The sequence below is a fragment of the Leptopilina boulardi genome, unplaced genomic scaffold (assembly GCF_019393585.1).
Source record: "Leptopilina boulardi isolate dan_hultmark-lab unplaced genomic scaffold, ZJU_Lbou_2.1 LbouV2_48, whole genome shotgun sequence".
NCBI lineage: Eukaryota > Metazoa > Arthropoda > Insecta > Hymenoptera > Figitidae > Leptopilina > Leptopilina boulardi.
Genome location: NW_026137992.1, coordinates 1,442,805 through 1,458,426, shown reverse-complemented (window position 1 = coordinate 1,458,426; position 15,622 = coordinate 1,442,805). Strand labels below are relative to the sequence as shown.

The 15,622-nt window shown below is 26.9% G+C and overlaps 1 protein-coding gene and 1 long non-coding RNA gene across 5 annotated transcripts in view; one reads left to right on the top strand and one right to left on the bottom strand.

The window, feature by feature from the left end:
* Window positions 1–15,622, bottom strand: part of LOC127289616 (disintegrin and metalloproteinase domain-containing protein 10) — a 36,344-nt gene that overhangs the window by 5,899 nt on the left and 14,823 nt on the right. For both annotated transcript variants that reach the window (XM_051317669.1, XM_051317670.1), the window contains exons 2-12: window positions 5,498–5,758; window positions 4,534–4,728; window positions 2,958–3,076; window positions 2,460–2,636; window positions 2,232–2,378; window positions 1,947–2,155; window positions 1,617–1,851; window positions 1,145–1,494; window positions 691–868; window positions 259–492; window positions 74–190 (exon numbers count right to left, since the gene is read on the bottom strand). In XM_051317669.1, the coding sequence (XP_051173626.1) occupies window positions 74–190; window positions 259–492; window positions 691–868; window positions 1,145–1,494; window positions 1,617–1,851; window positions 1,947–2,155; window positions 2,232–2,378; window positions 2,460–2,636; window positions 2,958–3,076; window positions 4,534–4,728; window positions 5,498–5,758 (2,222 nt within the window). The remainder of the gene's footprint in view (window positions 1–73; window positions 191–258; window positions 493–690; window positions 869–1,144; window positions 1,495–1,616; window positions 1,852–1,946; window positions 2,156–2,231; window positions 2,379–2,459; window positions 2,637–2,957; window positions 3,077–4,533; window positions 4,729–5,497; window positions 5,759–15,622) is intronic.
* On the top strand, window positions 5,860–10,958 carry LOC127289627 (uncharacterized). Of its 3 annotated transcripts, XR_007844204.1 has the most exons (5): window positions 5,860–6,281; window positions 7,643–7,825; window positions 7,958–8,437; window positions 8,654–8,753; window positions 8,841–10,958. It is a non-coding gene; the product is annotated as an uncharacterized LOC127289627 (long non-coding RNA). The 3 variants fall into 3 exon arrangements; XR_007844205.1 differs by lacking the exon at window positions 8,654–8,753; XR_007844203.1 differs by having other exon boundaries at window positions 7,958–8,753.

The following is a 15,622-nucleotide window of genomic DNA, read 5'->3' as shown; positions in this document are numbered from 1 at the left end:
CTAAATTACTTTATATTACAAAATTACACTGGTTTCAAATAAATTACAAGTGTAGATTTTTTTTTTAATTTACCGTAACCCATTGTGCAACAGTCGACAGAGTATCTTTGTTGAAAAGTAGATTTTTCAACTTGGCAAGTGGACCTTCAGCATCGACTGCTCTACATTTTAAAAATACGTCACAATAGCCCTGTAAAAAATAAATATTTATTAAATAATGAAAACGAATTAATCGATAAAAATTAAATGAAAAATTACCTGAAAATTGTCACACGGAGAACCAGGCCTCAAACTAATTCCACCATCTGGTAATCCAACAACATTAGCAAATTCACTGGTACTACGGCATGTTGAAGTGTCGGTTCCATTTTGACATGCCAACTCGCATAGTTTCCTTTTGTCAATATTTGGAATTATGTTACTAGTTAAAAAGCACTCAGTCATATTCCATTCCAGACAAATCGATCCAGTGCACTCTCCATTAATACATAACTACAAAGAATGTTATAAATTAATACATTTTTAAATTATTTATCTACTTATTTATTCATTAGTTTTATTATCTTTGATAGCAAAATTTAAATATTACAAAGATATTTAGTGAGAGAAAAAAGTAGAAAATATTTATTTAAAAAACATTATACTAAATAGTTTTATTGTAAATGTAAATTCAATAAATGTGAAATTAACCTGAGTTCCTTCGTTACATCTCGTTTTATTGGCTTTAGGCAATGGTACAGGGCATTCAGGCGATCTTCCATTACAGGTGGAATTGTAGCTACAGTCTGATTCCACTTTACATTGAACTCTATGAGAGAGTGGAACAAATTGGCATGTTTCGCTTGAGCAACAAGGACCTTGGCTGGGACTAAAAAAAAAAAAAACGTAATGCAAGTGTAATCTAACATAAACGATTAGTCACCATTAATAATAAATTCTCAACAATCTTGAAAACTAGTTTACGACTTCCTCGCTCAATTGACACAATTAAAAGCTTTTTTAATTTTCACCTTCAGAAATTTCATTTTCAAATTACTTCTATGCAAGTCAATTAAAATTTTTCTAAATCAGATTTAATTTTTTACTTAAAGATTAAATAATTTTAATAATCCATTGAATTTAGAAAAAATTATTTATTACATACCTGCATTGTGTTTTTTCTCTTCTCTTGCAACTTTTGGCATCGCTGTTTAGTTTATCCAAGTCAGACAATACTCGTGGATAACAGCACTTTTCCTTGCACTCGCCATCATCGTAGCCACAATCACATTCTTCGCCTGCCTCAACAATTTTGTTACCACAAAACGCACCAGCGGAAGCTGAGAAACAATTCTTTTTCTTCTTGTCATCAATTGCATCTAGCACATTGCTGATATTTCCAATACTGCACTTTGAAAATTTACTATTATTTGGACGATCACCACTCGTTGCTGAGGCAAACATTATATAATTTCCATGAAGGCCACCGGGTCTGCATTCTGGTGGAAAATCGTGCTGAAAAATAAAAAAAATTATTTTCAGAATTAGAAAAATTTCATTTTCTTTTAAATTTTAAAGAAATCATAAAATATTAATAGTTTAATTTATTATAATAATATTATTTTTTTTTAACCAACCGGTGAGCCAAAATTATGTCCAATCTCGTGGGCTAAAGTCAATTGAGATACTTTAGGAGGCACTCGACTATTGTAATTAACAAAAGTAATGATCCCGGTATTAAGGGATCTTTTAGTGGATTGATATGATCCACCAACTGTTTCTGTGTAGGTCTTGTACCTTTCACAGATTCCACCGGAAGCTCCAGACGCTGATGCTACCCACGCAAGACCAAGGGTACCACCAGTAAAATCTCTACAATTATGATTAATAATTCAAACAATTAAAATTATCTTCAAATTTTAATTCATATTAAATTATCTCTAAATTTTCTAAATAAAATAATTTACCTGTAAGTGAAAACGTAAGCCAAGCAAAAATCCTCATGATTTCCCAACGAATGAAGATTCAAAAAATTGCTAACATCTATATTCTCCATACAAAATTGATTCTGTTCCGAATTATTTGGAGGCGTTGTACGTGATGTTAAACGAGATGTCGTACGAGATGTTGTGCGAAAAGCAGTGTGTGATGGTGTACAAGACGAATCGTCATCAATCTTTAAATTAAATAAATAATAATTATTTTTACTTGTAACTTTTTTTTAAAATTATTTTTGTACAAAAATAATTTACCTTTATTCTCTGAACTTCAAATTTAATATTTCTGTGTTCTTCCCTGCCATCAAATCTTGTATCTCTATAAATATAATTAACGGCAGTGACATGATGTGCGATTAGAGATAAAATTTCTTCTTTTGTCTTCTCTGGATCTTGATGAAGCTTGAGAAATAAATTAAAGGTTTATTTAATAAATAGAAATAATTTTTTTTTAAATGCGAGATTGAATTAATAATTGACTACCTGCTCGGTTATATGTCTCCATATTAAAGGATCCGTTTGAATAAAAAGTGAGCATGTTGTATTTTTATTTTCCTCCTTTGGTTTCGTAGCTCTTTTCGATCTTCGACTACCATGTTCATTGGCTTCTTTACTGTATTTATGACTTGGAGTCTCGCTATCTCCACTCCAAGGTTTTACCTTCAATTATTGATTATAATATTAAAACAAACTTGTACATTTTAGAACCAGGTACATTTTTTCTTTTTTTTAAAAAAAATATTTTTTACTTATTTATATTTGTAATTTTTTAAAATAGTTGCTACTAATAATAGATTTTCTTAAACTTATTTATTTATAAAATTTCTAAATTTTGCTAATTAGATATTTTTTCAAATTTTGTTAAAATAAAAAATGTGAAATTCTCAAAATAAAAAAATTAATAAAAAGAGTGTATAAAATTTGGCGATATAGGCGAATATGATGTCTATGTCCACATTATTGATTAAATGAACATTCTACCTTTGGAATTTCATCCGGTTTCGTTTTTGTTTTTGGTGGTGGAGGATCAGGTTCACCGGAATTTTGAATGTTATTCATCCACTGTATCACCTCTTCGTTAATACCACAGCCTCCAGAACCTGAAATTATAACCATAAGAAAAAATATTACCTCATAACTGTAAAAAATTATTTTCTCAAATAAATATAATATTTCACGTACAGAGAAGATTAAAATAAAATTTAATAATAATTTTATTAAACGTATGTAATAACATTATTTATCTCAGCTTATATAAATATATATATATAGTTCAGTACTAATATTTATAACTGATTCACGAATGCACTCACGTTGAAACATATTTGCTTAGCCTCGTTATCTGTTTGTACTAGAACACGAGGTGCGTGGTATTATAAATCTGCAACATTAGCACACCGCTATGGTACACTTATAAATTTCATAAAATTTAATAAGTGTTTCCACGGACTTTAATTAAATCTCTTAAATTAATCCACTTGGAAGTAGAATTCAAATTATTGTCCGTACAATTTTTTTTCACCGACAAAAATAAAGTATATATATATATATATATCTATATATATTCAAATTATACTTGAGATAAAATTATTTTCATCATTTTATACTCATGAAAAGGCTAGCAAAAAATTTTTTTTGTTCCTTTTCTTTTCATAAAAAGTTTTGACACTACAGCAATTTGTTTTAAAAGAAAATACAAACTGAGATAGATAATGCAGGAATTTCGCTTGTGAAGAAGCAACTATAGACCAAGAGGAGCTAAAGTCAGTGTAGATTGAAACTTTATAATGAAATAAAATTAAAACTATTTCCAGAATCTTTTAAAAAAAATTTCAAAACAATTTCTTAAATAAATTTAAAAAATGGAATAAAAATTTTTTATTGTGCGCAAAAAAGAAAGGAAATGAAAATTAAAATAGAAGCAAGTGAGATAAATTAACAAATTGTTAAAAATAAAAAAATTTTTTTTAAATTCTCGAACTGAATTAGAAATTAATGAAAATCTTTGGGGAAAATTTTTATCTGCATGAATATTTTCGATGTCTGCTCCTGAGTTTCTCTAAAAAGATAAGATTTCTTGTCAAATTGGCAGATACGATTAGAGAGGGATTTTATGAGTCGAGATGAAGGCTGAAAAGACAGATCCTGCTACCACGAAAAGGGTGCTGAGCAATAGAGTGGAAGGACAAGAGCAAAGAGTAACACAGTATTGATCAAAATGATATGAATTCACAAAGTTACATTCACTGTAAAAAAAAGAAGTTTTTTTCTCATCAATCGTCTTCCAAAAGATTAAATATAAATAACGGAAAAAAATGGAATTACTAGTAATAAGTATTATAAATTTTATGTTCGATTTATAATTATTGTATTTAAATTAAAAATAATTTTTTTTATTTAAAAAAAATTAAGAGAATTAACATTAAATTATTATAATTATATCAATAATATATTAATGATGATGTTGATTCATAAAAGTGGAAATTTTCGACAAAGCTTATTTAAAAAAAATTATATTTTTTTCTAGTTTCATGCAAAATATTTAAAAATTTCTCACCTGTTCGAATGTCAGCGTAGGGATCACCAACATCATTCTCATGATATATCACCGAGTGTAATGTCTCATTCACTTCATGTGAAGGAAAGTAATAGTGAGCCTTTTCTACGAACCATGCTCCATGCCGTGGTGACTCAATTTTTCCATGGAAAACACCATCACTTATACTTCCAAAAATCCGACTGCCAGGATCACCTATACAATTTCAATGAAAATATTTTAGTTTTCTTTTTTTAATTTGAAAATAAAATATTTTTACCAAAAAACTTGCTGACACAATTAGGAATTATTTTTGCAAAATTAAAATTACATAATTATTTTTATAAAAAAAAAAATTATCTACATTAAATAGATTTTAATTAAAAATATTTGAATTTTCTATTCCAAATAAATGTCATCTTAATTTCAATATATGAACTTCATTTTAATTAAACTATATTATTTGAAGTAGATTAATTTTACCAACTTCTCAGAGTGATCAACCGTATCGACTTGTTATTAAATTCCAGACAAGTTGAAAAGTTTCCAGTTTCAATGTTCTATTTATATTATATAATCCAATATTGAAAGATATGTATTTCATTTTGGTTTTTGCATAAAACAAAAGTAGCCTGTTAATAATTTAGTAACGTGAAAGTTAATTTTAATTAAATGTCTACAAAAGTAATTTTTTTTTAAATTAATTTAAAATTCTGTTTTTTCAAAAAAAAAAACAAAAAATTTTGATAATAAAAACAAAAAAAAAAAGATTCAATTAAAATAAATTCTTTTTTTCGATTTTTAAAATGTACGGCAAACTTTATAGTTTTCATCAGAGTTTTGTTGAATACTTAAGTACTTAACTTTTCAAACTGAGGCGCAAAATCTAGTGAATTGGAAATAAGCCAAAAAGTATATAAAGTTTGTCCAAGAATGCAATTCTAGTTTAAGTGTATAATTTTGATCATAAATTATAAAAGATTACCTTCAAGGTGTCCTTCGTAGATATGGGAAGTGTCGAGATCCTCTTCCTGGCCGGAAGGACCCTCTATCAATAAATTATCACTAAATGTACTTAAATCGCGTTTAAGTCGAAGGTGAAAGTCTTTTCCGTGAGCACTAAATTTTAACGAGACTGTATTGTCACGGGTAACTGATCTTTTCGCTCTTAAATGACTTTGATGGACCTCGTGAGTAGGATAATTAAGAACTTCGAAGTGTCGAATGTATTCGTTCAGTCGACTAGCTGTAACAGTAAAAACAATAAAAAAAAATTAAGTAACAATGTCATTTATAACTTAATAATAGTAATAAAAAATAATAATAATAATAAATACTGTTCACTTGGGGCGAGACGAAATTGTTTCTAACCTAAGAAATCATTGTTCTTTCATAACTATTATACATAAAAAAAAATAATGACAAAACTAAATAAAATTCTTGAGTGCAGAAAAATAGAAGTATATATTTATAGACATTATAATCAGAAATACTGCAATATGTGTTTAATTTTTTAAAAATGATATCAAAACAATTTGTTTTCTTTAACATTGTGTTTTGTTTACATCTGTCTGCTACTAGTGATATCTAGGGAATTTTTAATTTCTGGTTTAACAGCAAGTCAGCTGACATTTGACAGTTTTCCGACTATAAACAGTTTATTATAAACACTTATTGAAATAAAATACTGTAATACGACTTATTAATTTATATTAAAAACTAAATTGGAAATTTGAAATTGAAAATATTCGATCCCTTGTTATATACAGGTAAAACTTAAAATAATATTTTTCTACTGTTACTGGAAAACCTAACCTATAAAAACGTCAAAATTTGTTGGAACAGTTGTTTATAAAGAAGCAAAAAAAATAACGTTTACAGTTTGTCATTTTTGAGTACGAATATAAGTATATATATAAACCACCTTCTGTAGATAGAATATGATAAAACTTTGAAAGTATCTAAGAAAAGGAATATTCTTTGACAAAGACTATTCTCGCGCAGTTAGTACATGAATTTCAATGGGACTTTACTGGGATATCTTGTACCTTGTACAAGACAGGTCCTTTGGGATCTCAGTAACTTTGACAATATTATCAACGATATTCTATATAGAATTCATAATCGATTCTCACAAAAATCTTTTTTCGCATAAATATTATCCACACGGAATTTATAAGAATTTTTGTGGCGTCGAATTTCTATTTAGAAAAATTTCAAAATTCACCTTGTATTGAACCAAAAAAGGTCGAAAAAAATTTTTTTTTTGACAAAAATTTATTTAAAATAATGTTTCTTTAAAAATTCCTTTTTTCCGTTTAGTTTGACTTTGCTTTTTTGCTCATGTTATATTTATTCGCGGTATATCAATTTTCTCGTATCGATAGTCACACGATTTTATTTCATGTGGCCAAAGTTATTAATTTTTGTGGCTTTCCAATGATAACAGAAATAGATTAATTGCTTCACGTTATATCGTACACTATCTAGCACGTATTTAATAAGATCTTTTTTTTCATGTTTTGTTAAATGAAACGACTTTCAATATCGATAAAACGATTTTTATTCTTTTGTTAAATATCATTCTTTGTGTATTTAGTGTTTTATCTTATGTTCAATCACTCGCAAAATAGTTCTGTTAAATAAAATAAATATTCTTAAAGGTATAAAAATTTAGTGCAATACAAAAATTCAATTTTTTAAAATTTAATTTCTAGAAAATATAGCTCGACAAATTTTGTTCAATAATTGAACGTATTCAAAGCTTCAGGCATATTTTTTATTTAATTTCTTTACTTTATATACTACACGAGTATTTATCGATCATATAATCGAATTTTCATTTAATCCAATTGTTATTTAACGAAATTTTCTATTGATTAAATTTTTATTTAACCAAATTTGCATTTGATGAAATTTTAATTTAAACCAAATTTATTTATAGCATTTAATAGAATTTTTATATTTAACCAAATTTACTTTTGATTGATTTTTCTTAATTAAATTTTTTTTTTCTAAATATATAAGAAACGATTTATAAATTTAGAGAGAAACGTTATTTTCAATTTTTATTTGAAAAATGACAAGATTATTAAAATAATTGTTATTTTACTGATAATCCATGTTTCAGATATAAATTTCGAGAGATCTATGAAGCTTTGGTATATATATACATTCCATCTAATTTTATGTCAGTCAATTTACGACATAGCGGAAGTACAGTGAAGACCACAAACACAAATAAACCGGAAGCAGTTTCGAGAGGATAGTATACGCTGCTCAAAATAATTATTCTGCGGTTTCCGAACAAAAGGTATATCAAATTGTTATAATATATATATATTTTTTTTGGAAACAAGTAATCATATAAAGAAAGGGGGCATAACCATCTGAAAACTTATACCTCTCTAAATTATTTGAATTTAATAAATTTTTTTTTTTATAGGATTCAAAGAAATTTTAAAAATAATTTTTCAGTGAAAATATCGAGTGAAGTATATTATATAAAACGATTCAAAAACAATAAAATAAATAATTCTTATCTTTTGAAGGAATTCAATTACAATTCCAGAAGAAAGTAAATTAGAGAAATATTTGTAGAGAAACAAGAATTTCTATTAGCATTCGAATATATATAACTACAGTGAGATAAACAAGTTGAAATAAAATGGAGTCAGGACGTTATTGAATAAGGAACATTTTCTGCTCGATGTATATATAAAAGGGTGGCAACCTCGTTTGATATTTAATGAAAAGTGCTTATTCCCTATTGTGAGCATCTCTTTTCATCTCTCGCACTATCAGTTAACATTCTCCCAAGACAAGTCCGGGGCTATTTTAAAAATCCCTAGAGTGAAATTGCTTTTCGCCGGTCGTCGTCGGGTCCTGGACGTCGTTGTCCTTGTCTAGAAATTGTTAGAAAGGGGTAAGTAACCTCGACAGGAAATGCATTGCGCTATTGCAGCCAGCAGACCGACACTTTAACGCGCCTTTCAATTACCCTACATAAAATTTAAAGTCTCTCTTTCATATACAGTGATTTAATTAAAGCAAACCCCCTGTGTGTGAAAAAAAAGAAGAAGGAAAACTGAAAAATAAGAATGAGATTTTTTTCATGTTATGCTTTTTTTTCAAATTCCAGTCACAATCATGAGTCCGCAGAATTTCACAAATTAAATTCTTTTATATATACCATTTCTCAGGAAGGAATTTCAAAAATTTACTGCAACATTTTTCACGAGGTTGAAAATTGTCAAAAAAATTATTATTTATTTATTTTTAAGTTCTTTATTTGTTATTTTTGTTAATGTGCTTTTTTTTTATAATAGATATATAAAGAAGAAATTGAAAACAAATTTTCATGAAAAAAGGATCTAAAAAGTGAGGAATTAGATGAGATTAATTAAATTATGAGATATGATGGTTCTCGTTTTTGGAAAAAAAAAAAAAAACCTTTTCTCGTAAATTCACACCAACGACCACTATGTCTCCTACGTGCAGTGAATTTTATAAGCTAAGACTACGATAATGTGGCATGCTCAAGGATCTAAAATCGCACCAGGGAGCTAAGATTTTTCTTCTATATACCTTTCTGAATACCGAGACATATATGAAAAGCTTTTTCCGCACCTTAACGACAGAGGGAAAACGAAAAAGCCCATATTGCAACATTTTCCATCACGTTATAAAATACATACACTGAAAAAAATTTATTTAATTCAAATAATCGACTTTTAATTTCTTTGTCTCTAGAATTTTTTTATATTTAAATTGTTTATAAAAAAATATAACTAAAAAAAATTTTTTTTTTAATTATATTTTGCTACCAAAAAAAAAATTGATTTTTCACCTTTTCTTTAGTAGAAAACTTTAGAAATATAGAAGTTAGATTTTTGTGAAATTCACTAGAGATAGAAAGCGCGAGGATTTACCCTCTCGTGCCTAAAGCTGAAAACGGGGCTTAACTCCGGTGCATCGTTCGATCATACACTCCAATACACAGAAAGTGGTATTTACTCTCCGTCCCTTGCTCTTTCAAGTACCTCTTTCTCTTCTATTTTCCAAGTGATATGTTTAAAATCTCCAAAAAAAACTTCTGTTCTGATTTTGAGGAGATGCAAGAGACGATGCTTCTTATACGGTTGATAAATTTTATCACCTTCCTGATGCGGTGTATAAAACACGATCGTTCAAATTAACCTATTAAATTTACATATAGCAGAAAAGTTTTTTCTTCTACAAAGTTATATAAAACGTAACTTTTTAAAGTTTTTGAAAAATGAAACGAAAAATACATAAAATTTTGTCATAAGGTGGGTATTTTTAAATTTAAATAATTTAAATAAAAATTATTTAAAGTATAAATATTTATTTGATAATAGTCGATTATTTGAATAATAAATTTATTTTTCACTATAATTTTTTATGAGACAGTGAACAGAATTTTTGTATTTTTTTAATTTCCACAGAATTCTCAAAATTTTATCGTATAGATATAAATTTTATTAAAATTGTAAAAAGAGATTTATTATTGATAAAAAAACAGATAGTGAGTTAAAAGAATATAAAGGTACAATAGTCCATTTGAGGAGGAGGAGGAGGTATCAATTGACCTAATTCTAAGTTCGCAACAAATCAGCACTGACCCCGCTGGTCTACCGTCCATTATCTAATTTAACTATTTAGAGGTGTGCGCAATGTTCCTTTTGAACATTTTAACTCAAAGGTTATATAATAGTATAGATTAAAAGTTCTCTCTCCTTTTATTTTGAGTGCTGATTAATTACCCTCTTTAAGTATATATATTTCTCTCTTCTCTCCGCAAAAAAGAATTTTCTCTCTCGACCTGCCCAGACTGACCATCCTTTTGGAGGCCCTTCCCCAGAGATGGTCATTGCTCTTTTTAACTCTCTTATATCATTGTCACGTAAAAAGGAAAAACTGCACCGGTCGCGTCACAAATCACAAAGACTTTTCTCATCTAATCCCGAGTAACCAGACTTTTACAGAGGTTCCAGAGTACCAAAAAAAAAAAAAAAATGCTCGCACGCTTCTCAAGTTTACACATATTTGATCCTTTCATTTAATTTCAAATCCTATCCTTATAAAAAAAAAAAAAAAAACCCGCGAATTATTATTTGAGAATTTTTTTTTTAGAATAAATTTGTTTAAATTGTTAAAAAAATTTTTTCTTTTGCAAAAAGTAATATTTGAATAATTTTTGTTGAAGTGAAAAGTGAATAGATGCAAAATTGTTACTTTCTACATTGCGCCAGTTAATTACTGAATTTATTAAGTATTTTGTAGACTGTGTCGTGTTAAACCGTTGAATTGGGACTGAAAATGATATTCATGGTTTCTGACCATGACAACCCTTTATATTGTACAGGGAAATACATATATGTTTGAAGATTAATGTTTCGGGCCAGAGTCGTCCAGTTTTCCTTGTTATTTCGACGAATTTTCATTTTGTCATTTTACACACATCCGTTCAGCAACGATAGACCACAAACAACACTATACTTTCCCCTTTACACTTCAACTACCGTGATTCAATTCACTCTCTCTCTCTCTCTCTCTCTCTCTCTCTCTCTCTCTCTCTCTCTCTCTCTCTCTCTCTCTCTCTCTCTCTCTCTCTCTCTCTCTCTCTCTCTCTCTCTCTCTCTCTCTCTCTCTCTCTCTCTCTCTCTCTCTCTCTCTCTCTCTCTCTCTCTCTCTCTCTCTCTCTCTCTCTCTCTCTCTCTCTCTCTCCTCCTTCATGCTTTACGCTAGCTTGTGTCCATTTCGAAAATGGAACGTTGAGTTTGTACTAGTGCAATAAAATGTGTTTCAAATGTACTTCGAATGAGAAAATATAAAGTGTTTACTATTTTATTTTGCTTTTACAGTTTTGTATTTTTTTGTGTTTTTAGTTAATTAAAATTTAATTATTTATTACACTGAAAAAAAAATTATTCTATTCAAATAATTAATTATTATCAAATAAATAGTAAATAATTTTTAAAACCAAATAATTGATTTGTACGAATAATTTCTGTATTTTAAACAAAATAGACTCGAAAATTATTTTGTTCAAAGAAATATTTATAGATTATTTTAATCAATTTTTTTTTCATTTTATTAATGAATAATTTGGTAAAAGAATAATATGAATATAGGTAGTGGAAAAAATATAAATCCATTCAATTAAAAATAAAAAAATAAAACATTTCAATTTTTTTTTTTTAACGTTTAAACAGCTCAGCTACTACACGCTGTTATCAGACTGTTAACCAGATGCAACTGCGTTGATCAGATTTAATAATAAATTTTTTACAGACAACTGAACGTTAAAAAAAATGTTTTATTTTTTACCTTGACTTGGATTATATTTTTACCAAATTTTTGTGTTTCATTTATTTAATATAACGTGAAGACAATTTAAAAAAAACAGTTTAAAAAATAAAAAGCAATAAAAAAAATTAAACAAAATAAAATTTTGCAATTATAATTTTTGGTATTTTATAAAAAAAAAAAAAAATTAAAAAACATTAATCCCCGTAAAGAGTCCATTATAGAAAGTCGAAACGTGTTGAAGAGAATTGAATCAAGTTTGATCTTTCGAGCAAAATTGAACAAGGGGAGTTTTTATATGTCTGTCTCTTGATTTGAAAATTCGTTTGATCCCCCTTCTTTGATATCTTTCAAATATCATCTTTTAATCGCATCTTCTTTTTTTTTTTTTTTTTTTTATTAAAATAAAAATAATTTAAAAAGAGAAAAAGCGGGTTTATTTTTCGAAACTTCCGGTTTCATGTAATAAAATGCAAGCATATTAATTTAAATCACTCTCATTATATTGAATGTGAAGATTAATGTAAATGAATTTTAAATAGTAATTGTTCTTGAAAAATATGCAAAAACAGATTTTTAGATAGCTGAGAAAGTACTTTTTAGAATTCTTTTGAAAAATTAAAATAGTAAAAACGGATTTACTCTAAATCCCATGAGGCAGTAATCCGAAATAATACCCAAATGGGAATACGACGATGGAGAATATGCAGCTTATACTATATATACACAGTAAACCCAAGCCTTCGTTATCGACATTTAAACATTTCAGAGAACATTACCTTCAAGCTCCATAAATGATTATTAAAATTGCAAAAATAAATATGATTTATTTTTTAAAAAAAAAAAAACTTTTCTCTCATATTGTAAATAAATAAAGGAAAAATACAAAATTTATTTCAACAATATAGAAAAATAATAATGGTAAAAAAATTCCCTTTAAAGAAGAAAAATTGTTTTTTTCAACCCTTAAATAGTAAACAAAGTGCAAAATAAGATTTCCATTTTAATGGAGAATAGAAAAATACAATTTGTGTGTTGAAATACTCAAGTCTTGACTCAGGAGAATTGCAATATTAGATCTCCTCAATTGAAATTACAATATCTGAGGTAGTTTTATAAGGACCGTTAACCAAGTCACACTCAAAGTTTCAATTGAAAATGAATATTATAATCCTAGCTAAATTACTTATTTTCAAATTCGTAAATAAAATTTTATAAATATTTTTTATATATGTGTATACAAATTATCAAAATTTAATTCCACACTCAGGGAAATAATATTTATAAAACACATTTTGTGAATTACAAATATTTTTCGAAATTTTTAATTAAAAATTTAAATTAACATTTACGAATGCTGTTTATAAAATTATTTTGAGGAATAAAAAAAAAAAAAAATAAAACATGATTGGATTTGTAACTGCGTAGTCGGTTAATTAATTTACAAATCCCTGAGTATGTAAAATAAAAATTTTTAACTAACAATATTAAATCGAAACAATTTTATTTCATTAAAAATTGAAAGCAAAAGAACCGGAATTTCTAAACAATGAATTTTTATGGCAAATTCAATTCGGTTTCAATTTTAATTAAGAGACGAAGAATTTTCGCTCGACCTATAAAACACATATTTTGAAAAATAATCAAATTTTACTGATATAAGAGGAAAATTCGCCTGCGAAAGATGCAATTACATTTTTGAAGCGGAAAATATCTCGTGTGAGTTTTGAACGGTTGAAAAACTGCTTTTGTATAAATAAATCAGGAACTTCAAATGATTTCTGGTATATGGCAGAAACTGGAGAATGATTTGGTATCTGGCTGTGTTGAAATATGAGATTTTCTCGAAGGAGCTAACATTTTATTCCGGAATTTCACAGCGTTTTCGCGCAACAAAATAGGAGAAATAGTAAACAACAAATTCTCAATACTTTTTGGCTTCGCTTTTCTCTCCTCTGTTTCGCTATGTCAATAAATATATGGCCTCCGAAACACAATCGACCCTATTTCTTTGGACCCTATATCCGTTGACAAAACGGTTAGAGAACTTTTTCTGTTACTGTTTTTTGCAAAAAAAAAAGAGGTCACACAACCCTCGTAAAATTTATTCTATATAAGATTATTTTATTTTTTTTTTTTTTGATGAGCCAAAAATTTTGAACGTTCAAATGAACGAAATATATTTTCTAATCTACAAATTATTAAAAATTATGATGTCAATGTAAAATAACACAATAAATTAAACAATTATTAAATTAAATAAATTCTTTTTAGATATTTAAAACAATATTTTATAATAAAATTCATACTTAAAGAAGTTACAAAAAAAATTTCGTTCATTTGAACGTTCAAACCTTTTGGCTCATTTTTTTTGTATGAACTTTTAATCGATATGAACTTTATGGATGAGTATGGTGACAGTAACGAAACCTCAAACTAAAAAATAGTTTTTAACGCAAACAAAAATAAAAAAATCATTTCTATTTTAAATTCTGTTTATCTTGATGGAATATATTTCTGATGTTCTAGAAAAAAGTTTTTAAATATAAATTTGATATTGACTTTTCATGAGAGTAAGAAAAGATGATATGAAGAGCGAAATATATATTCCGAATGAATATGATAATCCCATTACATCTTATAAAAGAATGACATGGTGTTACGTGAGCAGAACATGTTCTTGAACTGGAATTTACAATCATGAACCTTGAAAAACTAGATCTTACATTTGTAAAAGCTGTTGATCTCTAAATAACTTAAATATGAATCATGGAGATTATCAATAGCAAAGAACAATGAAAAGTGTTGAATTAAAAAATGTTACTGAAATAACAAACTGGAAAAAAATTTATTTTACTCAAATAATCGATTATTATGAATGTAATAATATTTATTTCTATTAAAAAAAATTAATTAATAATTATTAATTACTTAATAAATTAATTAAATGGTATTTGTTTCAAATAAAAAAAATTTAATTGAAATACGCAGTTTATTTAATACAATTAGAAAAATTATTTCCTTCAAGTAAATATTTATTTGATATAATATAGTCGATTATTAGAATCAAATAATTTTATTTTCACTTATCCTACAATTATCGTAATCAAAAAATAATGATCAAGTTTAATAAATTCAATAGAAAAATATAAACTTTTTGTCTGAATTATTTGAAAAAAAAAAAATTTTTACTTAATGCTATTATTGGAAAAAATGTAAAAATGAAATAAATATTATAAAAGTGATGGTTGAGACTTGAATTTTTAAAACCTTTTTAAATGTCTACATAAAATTTGTACTAAATCAGTTTTTATATTTTATTAAACATTTAAAAAGATAGTTATTTCTTTTGAAAAAGCAATTATTTTAAAATATGAAATATAAATTTTTATTTTTTTTTTTTTTTGAAATAGTTTTATTAATGTATGACATGAATTAATATGATTTACCTAGAATATTGGAAAACTGGTGCAAGAATAATTAAGGAACAAATATATCACTAATTGCATGTGAGATAAAGTTAGGATGGGTTGCTGAGCCAGAGCTCTTAGCAACAGTCGCTCTTTCGACTCGATATATAAGTCTATAGTATTAAACTTGGTGCCAAGCATCATTTACGATTCTTAACGAGATTTTAACTTAGATAATAAATTAACTTTCTTAACAAACTAACTTCAAAGTACCATTTTCTAATAATTAAAGTAGGGGGCGGGGGAAGGGAGAATATTTTTTATCAACCCCGCAAGTTTCAATCAAAATTTAAAATCTGACAAAATTT